The sequence below is a fragment of the Phasianus colchicus genome, chromosome 16, assembly GCF_987193195.1.
Source record: "Phasianus colchicus chromosome 16, bPhaCol1.hap1.1, whole genome shotgun sequence".
Taxonomy (NCBI): Eukaryota; Metazoa; Chordata; class Aves; order Galliformes; family Phasianidae; genus Phasianus; species Phasianus colchicus.
Window position 1 is genome coordinate 3734704 of NC_143451.1, and position 17926 is coordinate 3752629.

Below are 17926 nucleotides of genomic sequence, written 5' to 3' on the forward strand. Positions count from 1 at the left end.
TTCCATAGTGTAGTGAGGTTTATATACTCTACTTTGTGGTGTCTATTTGAAATACCGTGTGGGATACGCTCTATTCTGAGCAGCCAGGGTCACTGCTCCCTGCAGCTCTCACACCCTCGTTCCATGGCAGCCCCAAGGAGCTGCACATCCCACAGCCTGCCCCAAAATCCCACCAGCAGCTCTGGTAGTGCAGTGTGTGCCCACCAGTGTCAGCTCGCTGCAGCCCTCCTGCTGGACCCCCAGATTTTGGGACAGAACCAGAGAACCAGAGAATATCCCAGGTTGGGAGGGACCCGCAGGAACCGTGGGGTCCAACCGCTGGCTCTGCACACCCAGAGCTGAAGGCGCTGAGGGTGAAGGCACACCTAGCACATATGGGACTGAGGACAGCAGGTCAGGGCCAAGTCCTACGTGCACACAGCACCCGGCCATGCAAAAAGCAACTCTTTCCATTCTTCTTTTCCAACTTTCTATCCCAGACTTCAGCACTTGCCGAAATAAATAAAGGACGAAACCACTTCTGCCAAGATTTGCTTAAACTTTAAGAAAACGTATTGCGAGCTGAACGAGTGAAAAAGCATTCACTTGGCCAAACGTCTGAAAATGCTTAGAGAACGTCTTCGGAGCTGAAGGTACTGCCGGGGGGGACGAGCAGAGCTGAGCAGAGCCGAGCAGAGCCGAGCGGAGCCGAGCGGAGCCGAGCGGAGCCGACGGCGGCGCAGCTGAGCGAGCAGAGCCGAACGAAGCCGAAAGGAGCCGAGCCGAGGCGAATGGAGCCGAAAGGAGCCGAATGCAGCCGAACCGAGCCGAGGCGAATGGAGCCGAAGGGAGCCGAGCCAAAACGAATGGAGCCGAAAGGAGCCGAGCCAAAACGAATGGAGCCGAAAGGAGCCGAACGCAGCCCAGCCGAGGCGAATGGAGCCGAAAGGAGCCGAACGCAGCCCAGCCGAGGCGAATGGAGCCGAAAGGAACCGAACGCAGCCCAGCCGAGGCGAATGGAGCCGAAAGGAGCCGAACGTAGCCCAGCCGAGGCGAATGGAACCGAAAGGAGCCGAACGCAGCCGAGCCGAGCCGAGCCGACCGTATCCGGGCGGAGCCGAACGAAAGCATCAGGGCGGAGCAGGGCGTGATCCGGGCGGAGCCGAATAGAGCCGATCACCGCGCAGCCGAGCAGCGTTCGAGTTGCGCGTCCCGTCGAGTCTCGCTGTCCGTGCCCGGAGCAGCGCAGCCGAGGAAGGAAGGCTCGGTCCCACGCGGGTTCTGCTTCTCGCCCCGCAGCTCGCCATGGCCGCTAAGAAGCTGATCGTGGTGTTCGGAGCCACCGGTGAGTGCGGGGCCGGGGCTGCGGTGCGGTGCCCGGCGGTGCGGCTCAATGCGCGGCTCCTCAATGCGCGGCTCCCCCCGCAGGGGCGCAGGGCGGCTCGGTGGCGCGGGCGCTGCTGGAGGACGGCGCGTTCGTGGTGCGCGCGGTGACCCGCAGCCCCGGCAGGAAGGAGGCGGCGGAGCTGCGGCGGCGGGGCGCACAGCTGGTGCGGGCGGACCAGGACGATGAGCGGAGTCTGGAGGAAGCCCTGGAGGGCGCGTACGGAGCGTTCGTCGTGACCAACTTCTGGGAGCACTGCAGCAAGGAGAAGGAAATCGAGCAGGTATCGGCGTGGTTTAACCGGGACCCTGCGTGGAATGGACTGGGAGAGCGGTGCAGCCCCGTGGTGTCGGGGTGTGGGTGCAGCCTTGTCCTGGGGGTGGGCATCCGGGCTGGAAAAGGGATCGGGTCCCGGTCTGTGCGAGGCTGGGCTCTCCTCCCCGTTTCCTCGTATCTGGTATCGTCACGGAGCAGCTGGATGCCACAAGCTTTGGTATATAGCTGTGCCCAGGGGTGGGCATGCTGCCTCCAGAGCCTCCCTGTGCTGAGCCTCTGCTGCACTTGCAGCATGGGGGCCAAAACGTGCTGTGGAATCAGAAATCTCAGAGCCTTTCTCAATGGGAGGAATTCACCCCAGGGCAGGCTTATGGTTTTGGAAGATAAGATTTGCTAGGGCAGGTCCATGGCGGGTTCTCAGGGTCGGTGTTTGCGTGCTTGCTGGAGGAGCTCAGAGGTTCCTGCTCCTTGTGGTGCAGGGTGATGTAAGCAGAGGACTCTGCTCCACCTGGCCAGGCTGCTGGCTGTGCTCAGACCTGGGTCCAGCTACCAGCTCAGGATAGCAGGTGCTGAGGAGCTTGCACAGCTGGTGTGTTGGGCACTGCCCTCCTGCCCAGGGTAACGGAGGGCAAAGAAGTGCGTGGGGACGAGAACCTGTACGTGCACCAAGGGAGCCGTGCCCCCCCATGGCTCTGTGACTTCACGCAGGGGAAGCGGCTCGCTGACCTGTCGAAGCGCCTGGGTCTGCAGCACGTGGTGTACAGTGGCCTGGAGAACGTGAAGCAGCTGACCAAGGGCCACCTGGAGGTGCTCCACTTCGATGGTAAAGGAGTGGTGGAGGAGTATTTCCGTGCAGTCAATGTGCCCACCACGACCATCCGGCTGCCATTCTACTTTGAGAATTTCCTCTCCAGCTTCAAGCCCCAGAAGGCCCCCCAGGGAGACAAGTTTTTACTGGGTAAGATGGGACCTCGAGTTCTGCAGCTCATGATTTCTAGTGCTCCCAGTGTGCACAGTGCTCCCTGGGCTGGAGGAACTGTCCCTTCCTTGGGCTTCTCCACAGTGAGCAGTGTGACCATAACCCTGTGTGCTTCTGCTCCTGCTGGCTGGGGATTTACCCGAGGTAGTGGTCCAGCCCTGCATGGAAGCTAAAAATCTGAGCTACAAATACATGCACCAGTATGTGCCACAGTGTCTTATTGGCTGGTGTTTTGCTAGGGTGCTCACAGCACCACTCACACTGATGGAGAGGGGAAAGGGACACGTCCTGGTTTGACAACAGCAAGTTGTGGCTGCGCTGTGGTCCTTTGGGCCTTTTTTGGAGAGAAGATTGTGAGCCCCCAGTGCTGTGTGAGGTGCTGGGGGCTTCTCTGCAGGTCCCAGGGTGTCATGGAGTACCCCAGCACCCTGTGCTGTGACCTGTGGAGGTCAGAGGTCAGACTGCACTTCCAGGCATGTCATGATGCTGCTCTGGCTGTAGGGGCAATGATCTCCTTGCTCAGCCCAGAGTGTGCATCTGTGGTTTGGAATGCCAGTGCATTGGCTTTTCCTCACCTCGTGTTCAGAGGCCAGGTGTCAAAATCTCAGGCTGTGGATCCTGGGAGCTGGTCTCCCTGGCACTGCTTTGACTGGGATCAATCTTTTCCCCTACAGGGCTGCCCATGGGGGACACCCCCATGGATGGGATGGCGGTGGAGGATTTGGGGCCCATTGTGCTCAGCCTGCTGAAGTCCCCAGAGCAGTACATAGGCCAAGTGATCGGGCTCAGCACTGGCAAGCTCACTGTGGCAGAGTATGCTGCTGCCTTCTCCCAGCAGACAGGCAAGACCGTGGAAGACTCTAAGGTAGGAAGTGTCCCTTGGTGTGTTTGATGCTCTCGAGGTGGAGGGAAGCTGGATCAGAGCCCTGCTGCCTGCCTCGAAGGAGGGGCTGGGGCAGTGGGTGGATGGTCTCCTGCCTTTCCAGCAGTGGGGTGCTCTGTGTCTGTGCAGCTGGGCTGCTGCTGGTGGACATGGTGGTAGTGTAGGAGCACCTGTTGGCATGGAATAGTGTGGGCTCTGGTTGAGGGTCTGAGCATGGACAGCTGCAGCAAATTGCTGCCCCTGCCCTGGCACAGCTGCAGCTCCTCACCTGTGGCAGCATCAAGAGCTGCTGGGGTGGAGGGCCCTGACAGCCACGTGTATGGGTTTGTTACAGCCCAGTACTCAGTTTAGGATATGTCCTGCTGTCCCTGTGCTGCTGGAGTGCATGCTAGGGCCAAAACTGCCCTGTCATTGTGATGACTCATTTGTAGTGTGCCTGGGCAGGTCTTGCTTGACTAAGGGATAACAGAAGTGTGAGGTCTCCAGGCACTGCCATGGTAGGGTGATTGTTATTGGGGCTGGGCACTTAGAAAAAAGATTTGCTTGCCCCTCCCTTCAGCACCTCTTAGCCCAGAGCCTCTCAGTTTTGCACTGTCACGGTGACTCTTGGTGCCTCTTGAGCTTTCTTTTATTTCTTTGTGCTTTGGCTGTGCTGCTGTGCTTGAGCAGCTGTTAAAACAGGCAAGTTACACAACAGCTTTCTGTTCTGAAGGCAGAACACCTCGGATGCTCTTTGTAGACTCTCCTCTCCCAGGGACAGGCGAGCAGTCCTCTTGTTCACAGGCCACCTAAAGGCTTCAGCACAGTGCAGAAACTGATTCAGGCAGGACGGCATGTCCGGGGGGCCAGTTGGCAGCCTGGGGTGCTTGGGTTCTCTCAGATGCCCCAAGCAGTGTTTCTAGAGGGGCTCAGCCACGGCCTTGGGGCAGGAATGAGCTCCTGGTGGCTGCACTGACCCCCAGCCCTGACTGGCTGTGCTGGCATTGAGCAGGTTGGGTTTGGTGACACTGCCTTGCCAAATGGCCGTGGGTTTGGGAGGCAGCTGGCTTGAGGCACGTGGAAAGCGCCTGAGCATCTGTGCTGCATGACTTCCCCTGCACACACCCCTTCTTGTGCCCACAGGGCTGCCGTTTGCTTTATACAAACGTAACTAAATAGACTTGCTGAGCAGCAGACCTCCCCTCTCCAGTGTAAATTAGTGCAGTTCTCTTCAGCTTCCCTGCGTGGTGTAAGAGAAATGCCCCAGCAGACTCTGCCCTGTTTTTGCTCAATTCTCTTTGCAGATCACCCCAGAGCAGTACGAGAAACTTGGCTTCCCTGGAGCAAAGGAGCTGGCCAACATGTTCCGTTTCTATGCCCTGAAGCCAGACCGCAGTGTGGAGCTGACCATGAAACTCAACCCCAAGGCCCGCACCTTCCAACAGTGGCTGGCAGAGAACAAGGCTGCTTTCTGACCTTTTGTTCTCCTGTCTTCCACCCAAGCTCCTGCAGCCATAGCAGGATCCTGGCCACGAGCCATGCAGCTGACTCTTAGTGCTTGGGGGCTGCCCCACAGGAGCAGTGTGCTGATGGGAGGAGAGGTGGGAAGAGCTTTGCTGCATCTGTAGCAACCCTGCTTGGTGGAGACTGCTTCCAGACAGGTGGGAGAAGCACTGCTTTACACACTATCTTCAGAGAGGTGTTCAGTGATTTGGGGTGTTTTCCTGTCTATGGGGTGGGTAGTGGCTTAATTTCTCAGGATCATTTTTCCTAGGCAGCTCTAAGCACAATGTGGTGCACTCAACTGTCAGCAGCTCTATGCCCAGAAAGGCAGTGCCTTCTCTTAGACATTCCAGGTACCCAAAAGCAGCTCTGGTTTCTTCTTGGACCACGTTCAGGCACCACAGGTAAGCCAGCAGGCATAGCAGCACACTTGCAGAGATGGTGCCCTGTGTTAGCATCACCCTGGCAAAGAGGTGTCCTTAGCCTCACTGCCAGCACTGAGGGTACTGTGCTGTGTAACCCAGCAGCTGTGCTGCCAGGCTCCTAATTCCTCAAGCTAGGCAGCTCTCAGCAGCTGCAGCCTGGCCTCTGGGCTCCCAGGACCAATTTCAAACACCACCCTCATTAGCTGAATAAAACTTCTGCCAGATGGTCCAACCTTCACATTTAAGGCTCATTTACAAAGCTTTCCTCACCATCCCCCAAAGGTATCATTTGGATTAGAGCTCTGGGACGTGGCTGTTGTGCTTAAGAGTCAGCTGCAGCCATGAGACAGATGCTTTGTTATCTAGCCTTGTCCTCTCAGCCCTAGTAACAGCCAAGCCAGCAGAGGAAGGAGGCGTGAAGAGTAAACAAGGCAGCAAGGCACGCTGAATGTTAAATATCTTTATCAAGTCCATCTTATTTACATGAATACAGCATCACTTTACAGACAGTTTAATCAGGAGGCAACGCGTGCTTTATTTCAGCAAATTAAGGGCAGGACTACAATGTTCTCGTTGAACTGATCGATTAGTTTGTGGGCTGATGGTACCTGCACAGTACAGCAAACAGCAGGCTACACTAACCATGAAAATACTCACTGCAAGAGCTCAACTCCGCCTGGAAGGGGTGATCCACTCCACCTCTATTCTCACATGTAGGAACAATGACTTTTTGACAATCATTTATGCTATGGGTGTTGTGCTAATGTAATAAAATAGTTTGGACAAACTGGCAAAGAGGTTGGTGATTAACTTTCACCCTTTCAGAAGCAACAATGTCTGCGTTGTGACTTCAGTTAATTGGGGTGATGTGGAAGGAAACCTGAGGCAAAGCGCAGATTCCATCGCTGCAGGAAATCAGCAGGACTAAGAACCCCCAGAGCTGCTGAGGAAGCCTGGGCAGCTGTGCTCTGACAGGCCCAGCAAAAGGGAGACTGTGTCATGAAGACAAGGTTAGAAGTCACTGATGCACCAAACCTCCTAGGAGAAAATACACGGTGCCAAGTTGACACAGCACATCTAGCATTCATAAGGGCACCTGAGTGAGCAGCAGAGATCTCAGGCTCCATACAGCAAACTGCTCTGTGCTGGATGGACAATTTTTATTTCACATTTCCACTGCTTTGGATTTTGAACAATTTTTTTACTATTGTTAACAAACAATAAACTTCCAGTAGCATCAGGGACAGTGGAGCAGCCTTAAGAAATATCCCCGTTACTGCAAATCCTTCGTTACCATTTCCTAGGAAAGTGGGTTGCTTTTGTATCATGATGGTTGTTGGTGCCTCAGTGGTTTGTGGCTTCTCCAGCTGGGATTCTCAGTGTGCTACTGACTGACATCCTTCACTCTCCAGCACCTGCTGCCAGGATTCATCCCCAACTGCTTAGATGATGTGCTGCTGCTGACTCAGTTTCCAGTAGAACGTTTCCCTGCAAGTGAAGCAAGCAAAATGTTAAGGTTTTCCTGAATGCATCAGCCTAAAGTGCATAGCCCCTCCAGACTATCTTACAAGCACAAGAGTGAGAGAACCTCACACCCAAACTGCAGTCATGCTTTTTTAGTTACAGCTAAGATGAGCTTGGAGCTGACAGTGAGAGGAAGCTGAGCTGAGACGCTGGAATCCAGAACACCAGTCTGCTATGGCTGAAGAGATGTTTTCAAGCCTGCAGAGCTCCCATACAGCACCCCAACACCAACTAAAACGTAGCTGGGCCCCGAGCTACAGCACTGCTTATTTGTGTGACATGAGCTTTGTTGTGCTTTCCAGGACTGCTGATCTTTCCTGGCAGGTTCTGGTGCTGTCAGTCCCCAGGAGGGGTGAGTCCAGCCTGAGGACCAGCACTGGAGGCACTGCAGGCTCATCTGTGCCTCCAGCAAGCTCCTGCATGGCACCAGCAGCAGCAGTGCCCAGCCCTGGTTCACCAGCTCACAGAAACACCCTCAGTGCGTTGAATCATGTACTGCACTGAGTGGGCAGGTGCTTCATGGAAGCAGGGCTGCAGGAGAGGCCAAGCACCTCCTTGTGGATGGATCCACCATTTCCCCTTTTGGTGCAGCAATGATGCAGTTTGGTTTCTGGCTTTTCCCTCCAGGTCACACAGGACAGCTAGGGCTTCTCACATCAGTGGCTGGAAGGCCTGAGGCTAAGAAAGAAGCAGTGCTGTACTTTTGCTTCTTTTACCTCTCAAGAACGGCAAATTCTGCTTAGTGTGGGGGAAAGACGATGACAAAACATAAGAGGGTTCCTACCTCAGATGGGGTATCAGGAACTAAACATTTTCTTAAGTTTGGAAAGGAATCCCTCCTTGTTCTCCTCAGCCTCAGGCCTGTCAGCACTAGCCGTGGCCCTGCCACCTGGACACAAACAGCAAAGGGCTGCAGTCAGATACATTCCTCAGGCTGCTACACTTCCCACCAGCAGCCAAAACCTCTGACAAAGGGAGAGAGTTATTCCAGACTGGGAATGGTCAAGCCAGCTGGTTTTGCCAGCATCCTCACATTCGGACACCTCTGACCATGAGGTGTCAGCACTGTGCCTAGCAGTGAGCTGCAGGACTGGGAGCACTTGCAGTGAAAAGTGCAGCACAGCCTGGAGCCCAGAACTCTGAGAGAAGAATGACACTGGTCCCTTCCCTCTTCCCAGCCCTCCAACCAGCAAGGGAGCTCCTGTGCTGCACACTCAAGTCAGGGCCCTGACAAGCTTTGAACACAAACGTGGAAGTAGTGAGAGTCTGTCACTGAAAGCAAGTTGGTGACTTTACTACAGATGGATGTCACCTAATGGAAGAAGGACCTGCATGCTGGTCCCTGAAATGGTTTGTCTCCCCATGCTTCATTGTCTGTGCCATCACTAGTGCAAAGCAGTGTGAAACCACAGTGGGAGCCTATCACAAGCCATTCTCATGCATCAAGGAGAAACTGAACTTGGGCTAAAATGGAGAAGGCTACAGGTATTTCAGAACAAATGTCTACGTAACACATCTTACTGGCAGCAGCCAGCAAGTCCCTCCTATTTAGAAAAAGTCCTGAGAAGTGGCTACAGCAAGAAAAAAAAAAAACACAAAAAACAACATTATTTGCTACTCTGCTTTATCTCCAGTTTGTCAATAACAAAAAACCCAAATCTTCCTCAAGCTTTCTTTGCACACAGAGGACACAAAGCCCAGCCCTCCCCATCCTCCCCCAGCTGCCTCTCGAGCTCACGCTGATGCAACGCTGTGAAATCCTCAGGCCTGTGGCACAAAATGCCTCCATCCACTCAAGGTACTTTGCCTCCCTGAACAAGGATAAGCATTCAGCAGAAGCCTGTCTCTAAACTGCAAACTACTGGCATTGCTTTTAATCCAACTTGTTGCTTACTTGTGTTTAAGAGATCTCTGCCCTCCCTCTCCAGATTAATCTTTAATGTTTACTTGCAGTGGAAAAAACAATCCCATTATGTTTTGTGCTATCAAAGCACTATAAAAGATTGGTAAGTGTAGTTCATTGCACCTTCCAATATCCTGAACTTCAGCCTACATCCTCGGGTTTTGGCATGTGATGCTGAGAGGACCTGAGTTTCCAAGATCATCTGGCAGCTTTGACAGACTCCTTTACCTAGCAGCACACAGTCATAAATGCCCTTTTTGGTTTCAAACAAGAAGCAACCACAGTCTATAAGGCATTAAAAAGCTCACTGATCCAGTATGAGCAAAGAAAACACTGGTTTGCTAGTAGAAAAGATCAAACCTTTGCCTTGCCTGACTGTTCGATATATATTTTGTCTTTAGTTGCTGTAAGGGAACTGTAAGGCCACAGCTTGAACTGGTGATTGAGCACCTGGTGAAGGGGTGTAGCTGGCCCAGGGAGTACAGGAATTGTTTGCACCTGTGCTTCCTATGTGACTAGAAGGGGCCCAGAGAAGGGTGGATCCCCCCATGGCTCATATAAGGGCCAGCCACTAAAGGAAGAGCATCTCTTGGACCTTGGCTGCTTCCTGAAAAGTGCTGTGTAACCAGGGAGTTCCTTTATCAGCTAGGTGAGTTCAACTTTCTGCATATGATTATTAGTCTATCTGCAGATACTTAGCCTGATATTGCCAAGAGCCTGTCAGAAGTGGCTTTGCTTCTTTGTAGCAGAACAACTGCTACTGATGCCAGATAGGTCTTCACTGAAGCTTGAGACACAATTGCTGGATCCAGGTTTTTAATCTGGAGCTGAGAAAGCAGCTTTACAGAGCTCTCAGCTGACTTCATGATCTCTACCATGCTTGGTGCTATCTGCTGACTACAGCCACCAATGAACATTTCTATTCAAGGTTTGCCCATGTGCACAGAGTTATGGCTCAGAGCAGCCTTGATGGTCATGTTTCCCTTCAGCTTTCAAGGAGAAACACCCCACTACAGGCAGAAGCAAGCACTGAGAAGAACTGATTCTCTTATGTGGAGAGCTGGCCTGAAGCACATTTCCTTCTCCTCCTCTGCAATGAAGGAGTTACTACTGGCACAGGGGTGAGAGCAGGCAGTAGAAGGCATCCATTGCTGTAGTGAGACTCACCAGATCTTGTTGGGACCCTGTAGTATTTCAATACCTACTCCTTGGTCACAAAGACTTTGCCCAGTGAATAGCAGAGTAATGGTTCCTGGGAAGAGGCTACTTCTTTGTTTTATGCTGCAGCCTATTAGCGTCACACTGAAATGATTTCTAAAATAACATGCTGGGCAGGTTGTGCTGACAACACCATCTGAATGCCACCTCAGCTCACCTTCCTGTGCTTGAGCCCTCAGGAAGCACTGAGCACACCCACACCAGCTCCATGGGGAAGGGACGCTCATTCCTACAGCTCACCTGATGCTGTATTTGTGACTCCATTCACTGTGCCATCCACATCTGTCTCATCCTCAGCATAGCTCATCATTAAGGCTCTCTGGCGGTCTGTCAGCCTCCTGCAGGTCAAAGACAGAAGCACTGGTAACGGCTGCCTTTAGAGACAAATGTATTTGCACATTTCCTTAGTCTCCTCTGGCAGTAAGCACAAGAGGCAGCTACTGGAAGTAGAGGACTAAAACTTTTAGCATTCACTGAGAATCTCTGTGGTGCTCTTCATGTGAGCAATTTAGAAATAAGCCCAGTGGGACAGATGTTACCCACTGCTTTTCACCAAAAAACCAAAATCTTTTGAAGTGCTGAGAGGAACTGTGTGGAGCTGCAATAGAACATCTTAGGACAGAGCTCAGGGAATGAATTCCTTGGCTGACTAGCACAACATAAGCTCAACAGTTTGCTTTGCTACATAAGCAGAGGATGCTCAGTGTCAGGCAACAACTTTCTGAGGACTTTTAAGTTATAGGTTTAAGAGCACAGACATGTTAGAAGCCAGAATGCTGATTTATGTAACTGGGATCCTGACAGAAATTGGCAGTTATCCAGGAACATATGGAGGTATCGGGCTACCTATATTTAGGATTGCTTACAGCTGGTTGCCAAATTACAAAAGAGAATCTACTTCACATTAGAATAAAAAGCAGAGAAGTTAATGTAACTGTCCAAGGAAGGCTCAAAACAGATCTTGATAAAGCGGTGAGAAATCCTCATAAAATCTTCCTGAGCAAGATTTTTTGCAAAAAGCATAAGATTTCACAGAAACTTGCAGTACTTACTGAGGAACTTTTATCTTTATGTGAATGTAGTGGTCTCCATAGCCATAACTATTAACCTTGGGAATGCCTTTCCCACTCATTCGAATTCTCTGGTCTGGCTGAATACCAGGGGGTATCTGTGAACACAGAGGTGTTGCATTCATTTTTCCATTGTATGCACGTATATAGTTATTGCATGTTTATCATAATTAACTATTTATCTAGCAAGATTCAAAATAAGGTGGCAGATCTGGTGCATTTGTGCAGCTGAACACATCCAGTGGCAAAGTCAATACTGATGGAAAAGCTTTTTCAAGACAGAATAAAAGAACCTAGCACAGTTCAGTAGATATTGGGTGGGATTTGTCCAGCAATCCATCCAGCCCCTCCTTCCCATGTCCCTACAGTGAGCTGTAAAGGTGTGACCAAAGCAGGTCACAAACTACCTGACACTCAATCCTTAACAAGTCTGAAACCTGATCTTGACAGACTCAGGAGATTTGCATCATCTTTACAGAAAAGGAAAAGACTGATGTCCCACACTGATGGCAGAGCTCTTCCACATAACAGTACTTACTGTGATATTGATCGTCTCGTACAAGCCTTGACATCTGGCTGTCCCTCCCAGAACAGCCTGTGCTACTGAAATAAGGAGGTCTGAATGGATATCTGCTCCACTTCTTCTGAACACTGAACTTTTTTGAACCTAAAAGGCAGGTAGTTCCACAAGACAGGGAGCAGAACAATACAAAGTTAACAAGGTAAATTGCTTTGAAAGATCTTGGCAGAAAACATACCAGAAAGCAGTAGTCATATTCCTAACATCCGTGGTAATGACTAAGAAGTTTAGCTTAATGCTCAGTCTTTTGTAAAAACACAGATCATTACATAACTCTAATTAGCCACAGATTTGGGAGTATGTCTGCTTTTCTCTGCAACTCCCCACTAATCCTGTTTGTGAGCAGTACAACTCTGCAGAGACAAAGATGACACTGTCTTGTCCAGGGCCCTGAAAAAGGGAAAGCCAGAGAAGGAAGGCAAGAACTTTTGTAGTAGCTTCACAAGCTGGAAGAGAATTAAGTTCTCCTGCACCACAAAGGTAATGGAAAAAAGTTCTCATTGACAGAGGTGCATATAACAGGATACCTGCAGGAGAAGAGCACCCAGCTACAAAGAATGTGCAAAGCAGCACTTAATGCAAATCTGCAAAAGGACACTTGACCAGCCACCCTCCTGTGTGCATTCCTGCAGCCCTGCTGGGTACTGCAAGCAGAAAGCTCCTTCAAATCTCCACATCAAAATCTCAAAGCATTGAGAACCTGCTCTGTATTTTGATGCACACGACCATAAAGGCCTCATCCTGGAACAAGCAGCACAGCTCCTGAGGAGCAGACTGAACATTACAATGTAAATCTGCAAGCTCACATGGATCATGTTACCTCAGCTGTTTCAAAGGATCACTTGCTTTCTCCTGTCATCCCCCATTCAGACTTCCCTCACGGTTGTGAAGAGAAGAAATAACAGCCTTAGTAACAGGAAGAGCTTGCACTGTAACAATACGCACCCGGAAGGTAATGAAAATTTCCTTCTTGCCTACAGGCATCCGAACTGTTTGCCCATCCTCAACACCTGCAAGCAGGAAGGGGGGGGGGAGAGGAAAAAAAGAAAGTTATGTTGTGTTGTAATCCATGTGCTACTGGAATTCCTACAGCTTTTCTGCTCAGATCCCTTGCCATCCCACCTCAGCAGCACCTGAGGAGCAGAGGCACAGACCTGCCAGTGGAAAGCACAGCAAGCCCCAGTCTGGGAGGTGCAGCAGCACACAGCTGTGCCTCAGAGGAGACTGCTGTGCCAAACAGAGGGGCACCCCTTCATAGCTTCATAACCTCAATCCCTACAGAATCCTTCTAGGAAATGCATCAGACTGAGGCATACTGGGCAGCCTCTGCAAGCTACTGGAAAATGACATGCTGCCACTCAGGGCAGTCTCAAGGCATCAAGTCTTCAGTCCCACTGCTTTTTTTTTTTTTTTTTTTTTTTACTTCTGCTGACAAAAGCAAACAGCAAACTTTTCTGAGCTAAGCCAAGGCTTTCAAGATTCCCATCCCCACTAATTTCATCAAGAACAATGAGAAATGCAAGTTGACAAAGTCTTTGGAAAGTTTTACTCTTCAAAACTTGTCTAGAAGGATCCATACAAGAATCAGAACTTCAGCTCAAAAAGGAGCAAACATTTTTATCTACCACATATGAATGCATGGTCAGAAAGTTACTCATCATGAACACTTTCAATAACCAAGCTATCAGCTTTGTTCTTAAGGTAACTTCTCCAAAGCAAAACATCTTTACGTTGCTTTGACACCCACAGCTGGCAGTGCTTTACAGGTAAGTGCCTCGCAGTTAGCCTAATGGAAGTAACTATAGTTAGTGTAACAGATAGCAGCACACAAATCCAACACTAACCAGCTGGCACAGGAACTATCACTGTCTTCTTCTGTTTGGTTTGCCCCGTTCCTCGGCACATCACACATGGTGTTGTGATGATGGAAGCACGACCTCCACATCTTCGGCACGTAGATCGCATGACAAAAGGGCCTGTGTTTATTGTTTCCTAGTGAAGAAAACAGGTCACACAAACGATCGTACAAATATTTGCTACCAAGATGGTACTTCTCACTTCCACACCACCGACAGCGATTGGCCGAGCATATTTGGGCTCTCCTGATTGCACAAGCCTGATAGGGCAGTTCAGTGATAGCAGTATAAGGATGGAGAAGATAAAAGGCTCAGAAATTCAAAGATGCTGCTTGTAAGAAGCTGGATCAGATTCAGTTGTCATATCAGAATTATATCTGGTTTCCACTGAAAACCATCACAACTATGAGCAAGCATGTCATGGCCAGGTGAAGTGAGACAACACTTCACCTCTAGGATTTGAGGCAGAAGCCAAGAATGAAGCTCCTTGCAGTGCTGTTTCACAAAGCAGTACAAACATCTGTATTCCAAGGAGCCCAAGGACAATTCACTTTCATGAATTATTGCCACTGTATGGTAGTACAGTGAATCACAGCCACTGATTGAGCACCTGGGGAAAGGACCAGTCAGCCCTGGGAGCACAGGTGAAGGCAATTCAGCTGTGTGACCAGAAGGGGTGGAGCCTGGCTGCACCTCTCTTAGACCTCATTTAAGGGCTGACTGCCACTGAGGAAGGATCTCTTTATGGAGATCCCTCCTTGGTGGAGTTTTCCTCTGTGAACCTCGAATCTTCTGATAAAGGTAAGCAATCTTCTTCCCTTCTCTTATAGCACCTTTCTATTGTGCTGATCCTTTGGTCATTACATCTCTGGTGAAACACCTTTTCCCATCACACTGATCTGTCCAATTGCTACAGCCACCATCCAAGAAAGAGTTATGGAGACTAAACTATGGCCCCAACTGTGAAAGCCACTCCTCAGACTGAAACACAAGAGAAAACAGTGGGAAAAGCCTGCCTCCCACACTGACCAGCTATACCCTTTCTGTGCAAATCTACTCTGCTCACAGACTGACCGCCAGCTCCCACTGTGAAGCACAGAAATCTGAAGACTGAAGCTTGATTATTTCTTTACTTACTCTAAGTAGCATGCAACTTCTCATTCAGTGGCTACCCTAAAGCCATCCTTGCTTTCCTCCTCTCCCCACCCCCTCAATTCAAAGTATTCTATTTAAGTCCTAAGTAATTTCAGAATTGTTACATCGCATAAATATGGTTGACTGAACACAGTCCCAGATGACCTAGTCCTGCTTTTAGCTTGACAGCACATTTTTTTAAAATAAATATTCCTAGTGAAGACAACATCAAGTGTACGTTAACCTGGCTTCACTCAAGATAAGCTGATGATGTTAATGAGGAACTGTGGAAGGGAGGGACTTGTGCCAAGAAAGAAAGCATAGCAGAAGCTGTCTCTTAAGGAAGACTTACCATGCCAGTGCCATTGCAGTAGTGGCAGCGCTGCACTTTGGTGCCAGGTTCGTTTCCTTTCCCATTGCACCGCTCACAGGCATCATTGATGTTCACCACAATCTCCTTGTTAACGCCTTTTGCTGCTTGTGTGAATGTCAGATCCATGATATACTGTACAGGAAACACTGCCATCAGCCCACAGCCAATGTGTGATAGGATCTTAAGCAAACTGGAATTGGTTTTGGCTAAATATCAAACAATGCTTAAATTATATCCAGGTAATGGAGGGGAGAAGAAACAGGTGGATGCACAACACATTCAGAAGTGTTCTGCCTTGTTCTGGGAGGAAAGAGGCTGCTTCATATGAATAAGGGATACAAAAGGATGGCAAACATTACAGCAATGATGATTATACCAGTTTTGTAGTAGGAATGACTTAAAAATAGAGAAAGTGGAAGTTGTGTTTTTCTGTTCTTAGAAAAAGCCTTTAATATGTCCAAGCATTTTATTTAAAGGGAATACAGCAATGGGGACAGGTAGAGGCTTTCAATCCTAATGAAAGCATCTGCTCTTCCTCAATAAACTCCTTACTCAGCAAAGAAAGTCATCAGCAAAGATGACTCCACAAAACAGGCAGTTCTGCTTATCATAGAAAACTCATTTCTAGTTGAGACAGAAGTACTGAATACCAAGCATTTCTGAAGGCAGTACCTGAATCAAGGTTGTCAGTGCTTAAACAGCATTTAGCCGCAGTACAAAGAACAAGAAATGGGTTTTAAAATGAGCTCCACTGCAGAGTTAAGCCAATTAAGTTGAAGAATTCAGCCAATTAAGCAGTCAAATCCAATGCTGGAAGGCTTGTTTTATAGTTTTAAAGGCATTTTGTGGTTTTCAGCATTGCATTACAAAGCAGACATGTAAAACGATTCAGAGCAGGAAAGATGCTTTACAATGATAGAAACTGTTTGGCAGCACTGATGGCTGTGAGTAAACACCAGATGAAGTCCACAAAAAAAAATACTGAGTCTAGAGGTGTGGAGAATGCATCCCATGGCTTACCAAAAACAATCCCACCCTTACAACAGGACGCTCACATGCTGACCATCTCAGAAGCAAACTCTTTGCTGAAGCTTGCTCTGTGACAGTTTAATGTCACACTCCAGCTTTTCTGGTTTTCATTTTGCACAGCCAGCAAATACACCCATTTCATACCTCCTGCGGCTGGTCAAAGACATTCTGAAAGTCACCGAAGGAGGATCCTGAAAACTCTCCAAAGATTTTCCTGAAGAGTTCCTCTGGATCAATCGATGGACCGCTGCTCCAGTACTGGCGCCCAGCACCAGCACCTGTTGCACCAGGATCAAAACTGGCTGTCCCATAAGCATCGTACTGCTTCCGCTTCACTTCGTCACTCAGTACCTTTAAGCAAAAGAACAATGCCATCAGGACATTCCTCAGAACCCAGAGAGCCCTGGACAGCCCATGTGGGACAGAGGCAGCCCCAGGGGAACTCCTAGCTGTCTGCATTACAATGCTCAAACCTTTGTGTCATTAGGAAGAGCCTGGACAGGATCCAGGCTGGATGTGGCTCTGGGCAGCCTGGTCTGGTGGCTGGCGACCCTGCTCATGGCAGAGGGGTTGAAACAAGATGATTTTTGAAGTCCTTTTCAACCCAGGCCATTCTGTGATTCTATGAAGAGCATCCCACTCTTGTGATCAGATGACTTAATGAAAAGCCCCTTCTTCCATGCTGTCTATCTTGTCATCAGGAAAATGGCAAGCTCTTACCAGTTTGTGATAAGCCAGGATAACTTACTTCACATATCTGATCATTCGTGTATTTCTTGGAAGCTGGTGCTAAGGATGCTTGGGTGAATTTGGAAGCCCATGAGAGGCACAGCCAGCACAAAGCAAGGCAAAGAGCAGAAACAGGGCACAGTGCAGTGGACCCTCCTCAAAGGCCCACTACCTATTCTGTTTGTTTGCTCATTTAAGACGTGATTCCACCGCAGTGAGCATCTTTCCCATCTATGCCAATCACTCGCTGCTAAGAGCAAGCAGAAATGCAAAGAGCTGACAGCACGTTCAGCTACATTGGAAATGTGGTGGAGATCATTTGCTGGAGAGACGAGTGGGGCAGAGCTGCTGTAAAGAAGAACACGCTGACACTGCATGCAAACACAAGAGGAGGAAACATCCCCCCACCCGATCCAAGTGCTGCTCCAACTTTCCCCCTTTTCACGACGGCAAAACGCCTCGCGTTACCTCGTAGGCTTCTGCCAGCTGAGCAAACTTCTCCTTAGCTTTAGGGTCGTCCTTGTTTGTGTCGGGATGGTATTTCTTCGCCAGCTGAAGGAGAAAGAAGAAGCGTTAGGGGCAGAACCAATTTCCGCCAGCACAGCCCGCCGCCAGCACGGCGGCACGGACCCCGGCCGTGCCTGGTAGTACGCCTTCTTGATCTCCTTCTGGCTGGCGGAGCGCGGCACTCCCAGCACCTGGTAGTAGTCCTCCTTGCCGCGGGCCGCGCTGCTGTGGAAGGAGGCGGCGGGAAGGCGCGTCGTCCCTGCGGGAGAACGGAGCGCAGCGGTGGGGCCGCGATGCGGCCCGAGGCACCGGCGCCGCGGCCCGGCGTCCCCTCCCCGCTCACCCGCGTGCCGAGGCCCGGCGCCCGGCTGAAGGAGGCGGCGGGCGGCGGGGCCGGGCGCGGCGCCGAGCCCTCGGACGATCCAGACCAGCGGCAGCCGCCCGTCCCTCGGCCCACGGCTCCTGACGGCGGCGGCGGCGGCCCCGAGCCAGCGTGAGGCGCCCCCGGCCGCCATCTTGGCCCGCGCGCGGCGCTGCGCCTGCGCCACGTCGGGCCGAGCCGCGCGTGCGCGGGACAGCGGCGCGTGCGCGGAGC

The 17926-nt window shown here is 50.6% G+C and overlaps 2 protein-coding genes across 3 annotated transcripts; one reads left to right on the plus strand and one right to left on the minus strand.

Annotated features, from left to right (window-relative positions):
• Nucleotides 1-1046: 1046 nt before the first annotated feature.
• On the plus strand, nucleotides 1047-5865 carry NMRAL1 (NmrA like redox sensor 1). The gene is made up of 5 exons (XM_031595291.2): nucleotides 1047-1324; nucleotides 1408-1646; nucleotides 2348-2597; nucleotides 3293-3483; nucleotides 4785-5865. Exons 1-5 carry the CDS (start codon nucleotides 1285-1287, stop codon nucleotides 4953-4955), a joined length of 891 nt encoding a protein of 296 aa, XP_031451151.1. The 5' UTR covers nucleotides 1047-1284; the 3' UTR covers nucleotides 4956-5865.
• Nucleotides 5866-5918: 53 nt separating this feature from the next.
• Nucleotides 5919-17861, minus strand: DNAJA3 (DnaJ heat shock protein family (Hsp40) member A3). Of its 2 annotated transcripts, XM_090151838.1 has the most exons (12): nucleotides 17675-17861; nucleotides 17466-17590; nucleotides 17293-17376; nucleotides 16240-16446; nucleotides 15046-15198; nucleotides 13548-13695; nucleotides 12649-12713; nucleotides 11662-11790; nucleotides 11106-11221; nucleotides 10294-10391; nucleotides 7717-7821; nucleotides 5919-6896 (listed from the first exon to the last, which is right to left on the minus strand). In XM_090151838.1, exons 1-11 carry the CDS (start codon nucleotides 17844-17846, stop codon nucleotides 7730-7732), a joined length of 1389 nt encoding a protein of 462 aa, XP_090007964.1. In that variant the 5' UTR covers nucleotides 17847-17861; the 3' UTR covers nucleotides 5919-6896; nucleotides 7717-7729. The 2 variants fall into 2 exon arrangements, with proteins under 2 accessions (XP_090007964.1, XP_090007963.1); XM_090151837.1 differs by lacking the exon at nucleotides 7717-7821 and having other exon boundaries at nucleotides 17675-17851.
• Nucleotides 17862-17926: the final 65 nt, after the last annotated feature.